Below are 12,413 nucleotides of genomic sequence, written 5' to 3' on the forward strand. Positions count from 1 at the left end.
AAAAAAAAAAAAAAGAGCATGATTACTAGAGCGAACTATCTTTTAAACTTGCATCGATTTTTTTTAATTCTCAAATGCGTATAAAAAAATCATGAGCATTTATATCCCGTCCGGTAAGCGAAAATCCTTCAAAAATTTATGAAGAAAAGAAAAACAAAACCTTTCTACATGAACGATGCTGCGCTTTACGACAATGTAGCTGCGATTCTGAAGCCGGGGCTCGACACATGCACATTCATTTCCTCCCCCTTAAATGAAAACAATTTTTCTAATAATTAAACAAAAAATAAGCATCGAAAATTTGCGTTTTTCCACTAGTATTGATATCAAAAACAGAGCTTCACTTGAAATATGAGCAGTCTAGCTAGTATGAAAATGGTCAAAATTTTGATTGATGATAAATTCTATTCAGTGATGCAAGTTCTGCTCGTAGCGGACATTAAGCGATTAAAACTCGCCATCGGAAGTAACTCCAATTAAAATTTAAGCAGCCTTGCTATGAGTCAAAAGAAGCACTTTTTATAAATAAAAACTCTTGCAACATTTGAACTATGAGTTCTATAGATTTATGTATAGTCTTATTCGATTCAGAGTAAAAAAACGCAAAGGAAACAATGTCTAACTTGTTTAGATAGCCAAATAAGAAGCGTAAATACGTACAAGTACATATTTGTACATAAAACACTTATAACTTCTGAACAAACAGTTCGATTGGCTCTGAATTTGTATCATTCAATTCAGATTGAAAAAATTCATCAGAAACAATATTTTACTAACCTGTCTAGAAGAAATTCAATTCCCCTTCAAATCACTTCCATTTCCCTCAAAAAAGGGAGAAGTGTACAGAAAAAAGAAATGGATACATTAGAAAAAAGATTGGAAAGCTATGCTATGCAGTTTCAGCTATCAGTTATAATAAAATAAAGCTTTCTATGAAAAGAAAGGTCTAATTTTACAGGACTGGAATGGGTGAGTGGTAGAGAATATGATTAATGATAAATTTCCATTGGCGATTATAGCGCGGTAAACTTTTTGTAGTGATCAGGAAACGAGTGGAAATTTTATCACAATCGAACGCAGAGCTTCAGTAGAGATTTAAGGACACTATATAGTAGAAAAATAGTCAAAATTTTGATTGGTCATTGAAAAGGACGGTAAATTCTGCTTGTAGCTCTTAGGAAATAATAAAATTTTTATTGTCCTGACGAACTCCAGCAGATATTTGAGTGCTCTAGCTAATTTAGTCGGAAATTCAGTTGCAAGATTCCATCTTCAAACATGAAATTCCATTTTTGTTTCAAATAGATTCGAAATAATTTTTTATGTACTACATTAAATTACCCTCCCAAGTCCTACTAGCTGCCTCAATGTGGCGGGGGGGAGGGTGGCACTGGACGGGATGGGCGATGTACGTCGGGAGTTTAACTCCTGGTAAGGCCACCCTAGGCGTGAAGGCCATCCCACTATGCCCAGCTAAAGCTAGTAGGTGAACGGAGCCAAGTCAGACTTCTACCTTCGGGTGCTCCAGGTTTTCAACCAACAGAAGCTGTCCCCTGACACTTTTGTTACGAACTGCAACCGTAACTCCTTATGCTGTCGAACTGCAACCGTAACTTTTTACGCTGAGGTCAGATATGTGTATGTATTCAGGCGAGGAAGTCGAACTTTTTCATCATCACTGAACTTGTAGACATCATATTTCATTCATCGTCATGATTTGTTAATTAGAGCAATAAAATGTTCTATTGTTATTCAAATTGGCTGTCGTCATTAGATATTTATCATTAGGTATATTGACGCCAACCCCGGGCCTATATATAAAAAAGGTTGGTCGTACTGCTTATACTACATATAGAACATAGCAAGGTAAGAGATACATTTCATTGATTCATTTTTGGAAGTTCGTAATGGGACCTTCAGTTAAAAGGAACAACTTTATTCCATGGACCTTTCCAAATCACGAGGACCGGATGGCACATTCATGGTGTCATAATTGATCATCTCGGTTTACGTGGAAGGCAATTTCTGCTGGACATTTTTAACCACTCTTGGAGATGCGGAGACTGGAAGAGAGCCTTAATAATTCCTATGCAAAAAAATGGCAAGTCTGCAAACTCCCCCGAGAACTATAGGCCAATAGCTTTGACTTGTGTCTCATGCAAGCTTATGGAGAAAATGATCCTCTGCAGACTGAATTTTTTCTTAGATTCCAAAGACCAACTCCCCCGAGCACAATATGGTTTTAGGAGGGGTCACAGCATCACTGATCAGAACCTATATTTCAGTCAAAGCATTAAAGATGCCCAAAATATGAAACCCACTAAACATACCGTTGCTGCATTTCTGGACTTATCAAAGGCCTTTGACAGAGTCTGGCTAAAGAAACTTATTGTTAAGCTTAATGAGACCTTCAACATTGGGGGCAGAGCCCTCGCTTGGATCTCAGATTTTCTACCGAACAGATTCATCAAAGTAAAATATGTTAACACCCTCTCCAACAATTTTAAACTATTCCAAGGAGTCACTCGGGGCTCAGTTTTGAGTCCCACACTTTTCTCACTGTTTCTGGGGGGACTGGAGGAGAGGCTGAATGGAGCCAGCAAGATTGGTTTATTTGATGATGATATCGTTCTATAGGATTCAGACTCGGACATTAAAAAGCTAGAATCAAATCTCAACCTAGCACTTGCAAGAGTCCAGGATTTTGCTGCAGAACATAAACTAACATTCAATGTTTCCAAATCAGTGACAAGCTTCTTCACCACCAATAAACATATTTATAATTATCATTCCCAGATATCTCTGAGAGGTATTCCTTTAACTTATGAAAAGCACCCTAGATATTTGGGTTTTGTACTAGACCCATAATTTACTTGCAACAAACATATTGAGGCCCCGGTGGTCAAGAGCAGAAAGAGACTGAACATCCTTAAGTACATCTCTGGCCGTGACTGGGGTGCAGACGCGACCACGCTAAGGACAACATACATCGCTCCCGTGAGACCTATATTAGAGTATGGTCAACAAATTTATTCGAGTGCGTCAGCCTCCAATCTTCGAAGACTTGATCGAGTTCAACAGAGTGCGGGACGCATATTTACGGGTTTGCGACATTCCTGCACTGGTGAAATTGTGTTATTTGAAGCAGACTTTCTGCCATTAAATATGAGAAGAGAGAATTGTTTAGTGAAATATTTTAGTAAACTACTTAGTTATGGGGCCCAGCACAGAACAGCTGACTACCTCCTACATTGGACCAATAATCAGAGACTAAGAAGAGATAGCCCTTTTTCACGTGCAATTTCCCTAAATACAGTCTACCAGGATGTCGAACAACATTCCCTTAAGACTTGCGTTGACCCCTCACGTGGGCTTCCAAGTGTACACTTTAGTCCGGATTTGGCATTAAGCACAAATAAAAATTCAGACGTTCCTGAATTGCTACAACAACTGGCTCTAGAAATAATTAACAACATCCCAGAGGAGGGTCTCTGCGTTTATACAGACGGTAGCGGGGACGACCGGAGTAGTACTGGAAGTGGAGTCTACATCAAGAGACCTGATGGTGATATCAACATTAAAATGAGAAACCCGGATTCTTGTTCTGTTTTCCGATAGGAGCTTCTTGCTATTGAGGCAGGACTGCACGCAATTGAAGGGGATTCGCTGCCAGACCCTATCTGGATCCTAACGGATAGTAGAAGCTCTATCCAATATTTGAGTGCATGGCCCAGAGTGAGAGATATGGCTGGAACGGCAATCTTACAACTTCTCAGTAAACTTTCCATGAAGCGGGATATTTATTTGCAATGGATTCCGTCCCACGTTGTTCTGTACGGGAATGAGATCGCTGACTAAACTTGGCACAAATGAACCTCTGCCGGAAAGTTTGGCACTCACATCCTCGGAAATTCACTCCATTAGAAAGCATGGTGTCCAGCTAGACTGGAATACTCCCCCAGTACATATCTGGTACTCTGGGGATAAGCAGGGTCGTGCTTTGACCTTCAAAGGTAATAGACTCGATCAAACCGCGTTCACTAGATTCATCAGTGGTCACATAAAGTGCATGAGGTATGAGCAACAGCGAAAGATCTATCCCACCTGCAACAAATGTTTCTCCAGTGCAGCCAGCCCAGCCCACCTCCTTAGTTGTGTGGATTTTAAAAAGGAGGATTTTCTGCTCGACCCGGTCTTGTTTTTTGACTTCCTTAGGGTGAATGGACTCATGGACCTGGTCTAGCTCCGCTAAACCAGTGGGGATGAGAAACAACAACAAATTAGTTACATCAAGGTATAAAACATGTAGACTTAAAAAAAAAATCTGAACTTTTGAAGTGAATTTAGTTGGAAAAAATGCATCAGACAAGTTTTGTTTTCTCTCTTCAAAATTTAAATAATTTAATCATAAGTCATCCATATGCAATTCAAAATAAATTATTTAAAGCATGAACAAACATTATTAGGTTTTGGAATGCATTTACATACTATATAATACAAGTCAATAATAAACCTTTGAGAAAAATACTCATACTTCCTCAGCTAATTTCACAACAGTATTTTTTTATTTATACATTTTGATAAAGGAAAGTAAAATATATATAAATATTCTCTTAGTCTAATAAATAAAAATCAAAAAGTCAAGTTCATCAAAATTATTATTGAAGTAAATATTTGCTTCATGATAGTTGCTCTAGGAATTTTTTTTCACAATATCAACCTTAGATTGTCCAAGCTGTTTTTGATAGTGTGATGCAAGATCAAGCTTTTTTGTCCTCTACAATAAGTCAAAAATATGTCGCCAATTAAATTTTAAAAAATTGAACATCAAGGTGCCCCAATGAATATGAGTCATGATGCTTCGATTAAGTTTGAAACAAACTAACATCTGTATATTATTTGGTATGTAGCATGCATTACTGTCTGCACAAGCCAAGGTATGAAGTTAGCACAGTGAGGCACGCATTCAGAAAAAAAGATTTCACTTCATCAAAATGGATATATAATGTTTAACATATTGAACATACTTTGCTCCATTTTATAGCTTTCATAACCTGCTTAGACTATGACACTACACTCTGCAGCTATGTTATACATCTGAATGTCCGTTCTTTTGAACCTTTTATAAATTTATAACAAATGTACTTTCATATTGATAATTAATTTTATTAAATAATAGCCCAAAAGCAGTAAAGATATTTTTTAAATCTAATGGAATTAACTTAGTGCAACTGTAGGTGTTGCAATACTTTAGTGAAGTGTTTCCCAAACTTAAGACTTTTGTGTACCCTTTCTAAATTTTTCGTAACGCTGTGTACCACTAATAATAAAATTAATTTATTTTTACTGTAAAAAATTGCACAAAAGTTAAAAATCTCAACTGGCTGTTGACACCACTAATTATTAACTGTTAACTCTGCAAAAAATAGCCAATAGAATAATATGTCATCATAAATTTTCATGGCTAGCTTTGTTTTTAAATAAAAATATTAAATTTTAATCTTTTGCAAGATATTTCGCATAAGAACGCGTACCCCTGCTAAACTGCTCCAGTACCCCTAGGGTTATGCGTACCACACTTTGGGAAACACTGCTTTAGTGAATTATAGTTCAAATATTAGCAATAACGTGTCCAGAAATAAATAAATTTGAATAAAAATAAGTAGCATCACTTTTATTAAATTGTTATCTATGCCATTATTTTTTTTTTAATAAAAGTAAAGTAACTAGAAATGTAGATTTCTCAAAATAATTTTTTCTTTTTTAAATTTATATATACCTATAAATTTTTCTTAAAGGTAATTTTGCATTTAATGCATTGTTTTAATTTGGACTTCAAGACAGTCAACTTTAAAATTAACACAAAAAAAAAGAAACTAATTTTTGCAACATAATACTTCTATTTAAAAATATAAAATGCAAATTAATAACTCAATTATTTATAGATTTCATTGAGACTATTTAAAAAGTAAAGCAACTAGAAATTTAGATCTTAAAATCATTTTCTCTTTTTTATTCATTTCGTAATTTATATATATATATTTTTTTCTTGAAGATAATTTTGCATTTAATGTATTGTTCTAATTTGGACTTAAAGACAGTCAACTTTAAAAATTAACAGAAAAAATAACTAATTTTTCCGACATAATACTTCCATTTAAAAATATAAATTAATAAATCAAATATTTACAGATTTCATTCAGACTACTTAAAAATTCATTGAAAATTTTAAATAAAATAAATGTAAATATAAAATAAACTTTTTCCCCATTGACTCAAAATTATTATTATTAGTTTAATTTAATTATTGCTAATTATGCATTAATACTTATACAACAAAATATATTTTAATATTATATTTCTTTATGATAATATAGTTTATGTTAGAAAAACTTCCAATTCATTATGAATTTTCGAGTACCATTCTCTAGACATTTAACTGTTTTAATAATTTTTTGACAACACATGTCTAAAGCCTTACTCTGTTTTTGTTTACTTAGTTTTACAAGTATGTTTTTAATTTTTAGAATATTCTTAGTTTGTTGCAGAAACTCTACTTAAATAAGCTTGTAGCTCATTTTAAATTATAAAAAACTATAAAATAAAACTAGCTTATTCTCTTAACGAGTATTCAAATCATTTATTATGAAGCACCACATAAATTTAAAGAAAACAAATCAACATGGCTTTTTATTCACATAGAATAGCACTTCCTTTCAAATCTACCTAGCTTAACTATTATTAATTAAATTTTTTCATAAGTTATTAAATAGTTTTCATTGTGTTATATTTACAAACCATTATTTAGAATAAAATATACTTCAAGTTAGCACTCTCTTTATTTGTTTTTTACTGTGTTTGCTCCCATAATTTTTTGAGATACTCATGTGTTCTTTAAATAATAAGCTTTGAGAGAGAAACAAATTAGCGACTTCATTAAAATTTTACAACAAAATTCATTATGGTTGAGACAAGGTTTTTAAAAGTTTTATACACAATTGTAGCATAAGTTTAAAGAAACAAGACGAAAATAAAATACACATTTTTAATTTATTTTTTATTTTTCATTAAAAATTAATCTGATTCAGTCAATGTCTTAATAAATCTATTTTATATATTAACAGGACAAAAAGCTCTAATAACTATACCCATTTGTATAATTATATTATTATCAAATTATATTTCTTTTAAATCCATTTATGCAGGAATGATTCAGATTATTTAAATAATTTGCAAGAAAATGCTAAGTTATTGAATACTGAGATTTTTCTTTTCTTTTTTTTACCAAAAGTGTTTTACCTTTTTTAAAAATGCATATTTTAGAAGAATTGATTCGAGAAAATTGTAAAAAAAAAATAAATAAATTCTATCACATATTATAAAATACAACCTTAATCACACATCTCAATTTTTTGTCAATTTCTCACAAAATTATCATAGAGCTGTTATTCAACTTCATGAGGATATTTTTGTATCAGTACCTGTTTTCATTAAGGCAGCAAAGATATTTTGAGCTTACGAGAGTTAAAAAAATGTGTAGTGATTTGCCCAGGGATGCAAAGTAGTTATACACTTTGAATTGGTCCCCTTGCATGATATTTTTTCAAGCAAGGAACTACACTGAAGTCACCAAAACTTGGAGACTGTTTTCGGTGCAGGTACAAATACAGAAAACTTCTCAATCTCATTCCATTGCATTCATTATTTGAAAATCCTAATTAAGTCAATTAATTGATTTGTGGAAACTGAAAAAAAAATATCACACATTGTAAAAAATAATCTTAAACACAAATCCCAATTTTTATCAGTTTCTCACAAAATTATTTCTAGCATTCATCATTATTTCACAAGTTTCATTATTTGAAGATGATGAATAATTATATCTACCTAAATAAGAAATTTTTTGCTATAGGCTTCAGCAAAAAGGAGAAGCGCAAAGGACGAAAATACAAATAATCCCCCCGGCAATGATTTTAATATGGGATTATCAATAACTTTATCATCTTCCCATCTCATTGAGCGCTTGACGGCATTTTTCCACGAAGAATATTTCGAGTTCCTTTCTTCCGATGAAATATTCGGATAAAAAGTTTCAGTTGTGACGCCATTTGACACTGTAGAATCTATATCCCATACTTCAATACCTTTAGCTGCTCCAGCTGCCATAGCTACACCAAGAGCTGTAGTCTCTGGCATAGAAGGTAGTATGACTTTAAGACCCAAAAAATCTGCTTGAAGTTGCATTAATAGAGAATTATTAGTCATTCCGCCATCTACTACTAGGTTTTCTAAAGGAAAACCACTATCTAAGTTCATAGCATCAACTATTTCACATGTTTGAAAAGCCACAGCCTCTAAAGCTGCACGTGCTATGTGAGCTCGTGTCGTGAATGTCGTTAACCCGCAAATAATACCTCTAGCACTGGGTTGCCAATAAGGAGCATAAAGACCAGAAAAAGCAGGAACAAAATATACACCATGTGTGCTTTCAACAGAACTAGCAAGTTTTTCAATATATGCTGAATCTTGTATTATACCTAGATTATCTCGCAGCCATCGAATTAAAGCACCTGCTATAGCAACAGAACCTTCTAAGGCATAAGTAACTGGCTTATCAGGACCCAGTTTATATGCTACAGTAGTTAGTAGTCCATGCTTGGACCATATAGGAACTTTTCCAGTGTTACATAATAAGAAACATCCAGTACCATATGTATTTTTAGCTGTACCAGGTTTAAAACATAGTTGGCCTACTAGAGCAGCACTTTGATCACCTAAACAACCAGAGATAGGCATTCCATTTAATGAACTACCCAAAAGGCAACCTAAAATTTCAGAGCTACTCCTAATACTCGGCAATATAGAAATGGGTACTTGAAAAAAATTGCACAACCATGGATCCCACTCCAAAGTTCTTATGTTCATGAGCATCGTCCTACTGGCATTTGTTACGTCTGTTACATGAATACCGCTATTAACTCCTCCGGTTAAGTTCCATATTAACCAGGAATCAATTGTTCCAAACAGGCAAGAATCATTTTCAATTGCCTCTTTAACTTGTGGGACATTTTCAATTAACCATCGCAATTTGACAGCACTGAAGTATGTTGTGATTGGCAAACCACACTTTTCTACCACTGCTTTTGAACCTCTTTTATTTTTTAATTGATCAACAGTGTCCACAGTTCTAGTATCAAGCCATATTATAGCATTGTATAGCGGTTTACCGGTGAACTTATTCCATACGACAGTAGTTTCCCTCTGGTTAGTTACACCTATAGCTTTGATGTTAAGAGGATTAATTTCAAAGTTTCTAAGCTTTTCAACCGTTTTCTCTATACATGTTTGAACAGAGGATAAAATTTCAAGAGGATCCTGTTCAACCCAGCCAACCTGAGGATATAACTGCTTAGTTTCGATTTGATGATATGTAACGATTTCGGCTGTTTCACTAGCGAAAACGAGAAATCTTGAACTGCTAGTACCTTGGTCTATAGCTCCGATTAAGTCAGATAGATTTGCCGAAATTTCTACTGGATCGGTCATGTTATAATTTAATTTTCTATGAAATTTCAACAAGAAAAATGTAATGCCGGCTTAGCGAACAACTTTTCCTGTGCGTGTGTAGACGGTGTTGTATTTGTTTATCTCTCTACTCCCCATGTGACCTAGACCTTTAATACTATCAAATCACGGTTAACGTTACCATGTTCAACTACTTGAATTGTTATACTGAGGTAGCCTGAAAACTACCATCATACAGTTCACTACTGCCCTCTTTTGGTACTTTAAAAAAAACTATAAAATGGGTCAGTGCCAGGCAAATAAAATAACAAATACACTAAACACTCGAATACAAGTGACCGGTTTCATATCTTGACCAATCTCCTCTTCTCAGTTGTACGGGAATGTGTTACGGTATTCTTTCCCTACATAACATTTTTCGTATTTAAGTGCCAAAAATATTTTCTAGAATTCTTCCTTCTTCTATGACTATCCACACGCTCCTGTGAAAACAAACTAAGTGTTGCCATATATAGAGTTCTGTTCTGCTCCACCTTTAGCCCCTTTCGAATGCCAATTCTAAACAGAAATGTATTTGTTAACGCAGATTGCTCACACTTTTTTAATCATAATTCTAATTGTTATTTCTCTAGAATTACTCAACTGAATTCTTTAAAAAACTTTTAGTACTTTCAGAAATGTCTTCAATCAATATCAAATCAGATAATAAAAATAGCTGCGATAAAACGTAGCATGTTAATTTTGAGATAGTAAGTTAGATTTCGTACTTTATCATTTATGGTTAGCTTAAAAGCTTCTGTGAATTGCTTCTCTAGCCATATGACTTATGAAAAATTTATTTATTCAACCAGATCTCAATTAATGAGATAGGTAGGTACTTTATTTAAATAACATTAGAGCACCACAACGGGCTATTTGCAATGGTCTGGGAAGCATCCCTGAGGATGATCCAAAGACAAGCCATAAAAATTAGGCAGGTCACTTCCTCATGTTAGACATAGATCTGATGAGGAAGAAAATTTTCTCCAAATACCTGTGCCCTCTGTACTACTCAGCGAATGACCACAGGACTTTCGATTCTACAGATTTTACTTGCAGGTATATCTCATGTACGCTGTGGATCTTAGCGGAGTCGAAGATCGAACCCCGCACCGGAGCGTGATTTTCTAACTATTGGACTACCACAGCCCCTCAATTTTTAATGCCAATGCATATTTTTGTATTCACTTTATTTAATTTTATGTTCAAACTATGTGTTTTCTTCAATAAATAGAAGAAGTAAAACGTACAATTCTGAACCTAAGCTATGGAAAGATTTATTATTATAAATTTAATGTTTTTGAAATAAAAGCTTTAATATCTATAAATGTCCGGTTCCATGTCTTCTCCTCCCTTCCCTCTCCACAGCTGTATAGGAATGTACTTCTATATTTTTCCCTTTCTTAATATTTTTCATATTTACTGGTCAAAAATATTTTTTTTTAAATTTCCAGGACGTTTTCTTTTATAACTATGTTCAATATCTGGTCTTCAGTTCAATAACGATTCGTAACTTTAAAGTTTTTAATCTATTTAAAAATCAAGACAGAAGCTAACACACCTCCTTCTCCTATGACTCTCCACACGCGTGAAAGCATGCGAAGTGTTGCCATAGGTAGAGAGTTCTGCTTTACGCCACCAGTAGCCCATTTCGATCACCTATAACGGTGTCATTAATTAGATATGCTCTCAGATCACTTTTAAAATAAAATTCGATAATGAGTTATCTGCTTTATGTGTGGAAAGTTAAAAAAATAAATAATAATAAAACCAGCCTTAAAAATTTTCTAACAAACATGGATACAAAAACTTTGATGCTTGTCCAATTATTGAATTTATAAAGAATGTTTATTATAAACTCGTGTCTTTTCCTACCATAATTTTTAACACAATTCATAACAAATATTTCACTAGAAGACATTTACAAATTCCCTGTAAATACAAGATTTTTCCTCTATTGCGCAGATAATATTTAATATTGAACTTTATTTAAAACAAAAATATTTTATCATTTAAAATATATAATCAATCGGAGTAAAGTTTAAAAAAATAATATTGACGAACAATTTAATGTTAGAAAATAAACACTAGGTATTTGAAAGTAAAAAGGACATTATATCCCCCTAAAGAACATGCATCATGAAAAGGAGTTGCATTTCACAAAAGTTTGCATCGCTTTTAAGAAATCCAAAAGATACGAAGTCCATAATTTTATTATTAAAAAAGAATCGTATTTTCAAAGGGTTAAGTTCATAAAAATAATTCTGCTGATAAGTTAGCGCAATTCTCGTATTTTGGAAATGTTGCTTGTCGTAATAACATATTAAAAATATTCGGATTTTAACAATGTTAAAATGGCTAAAAAAACAATAAGTAACTGTATCAACTGCCGAAAGAGCCATTGAAATTTAATGTGGATGTGATATTGAATCTTCGCTAACCAAACGTGTAAGAAAGTGATTACTAAAATACAAAATTCACTAACCATTATATCGTATTAAAAATATCGGAATAGAAAAAAAATCACACTGAAATAACTGAAAGAAAAGACAAATTTCTGCTGGAAAAACAATCTTTAAATGACTTAGATTTACGATAAGATAGTTGTGAACTTCAAAAAGTGACTCCTTAAATTCAAAAGGCACTCTTATAGAGATAACATCGACTCTTATCGAGATAACATTAAAAAAAACCACGAGGAAAGACTTGAAAATTGATTAATAACAACTGAAAAAAGCAAGGACCTATCAAGACAAATCCAGGCCCAAGGACCACAAAATTTTCGGGGCCCCAAACAAAATATTTTGAAATTAAGTTTCTGAAGAGTAGTCCTAACTATAAAAAGAATC

The 12,413-nt window shown here is 33.3% G+C and overlaps 1 protein-coding gene across 1 annotated transcript; it reads right to left on the minus strand.

The window, feature by feature from the left end:
- Positions 1 to 4,421: 4,421 nt before the first annotated feature.
- On the minus strand, positions 4,422 to 10,000 carry LOC107437771 (glycerol kinase). Its single transcript, XM_016049872.4, has one exon. It carries the CDS (start codon positions 9,544 to 9,546, stop codon positions 7,888 to 7,890), a length of 1,659 nt encoding a protein of 552 aa, XP_015905358.3. The 5' UTR covers positions 9,547 to 10,000; the 3' UTR covers positions 4,422 to 7,887.
- Positions 10,001 to 12,413: the final 2,413 nt, after the last annotated feature.

This window comes from Parasteatoda tepidariorum, chromosome 3 (assembly GCF_043381705.1).
Source record: "Parasteatoda tepidariorum isolate YZ-2023 chromosome 3, CAS_Ptep_4.0, whole genome shotgun sequence".
Taxonomy (NCBI): domain Eukaryota; kingdom Metazoa; phylum Arthropoda; class Arachnida; order Araneae; family Theridiidae; genus Parasteatoda; species Parasteatoda tepidariorum.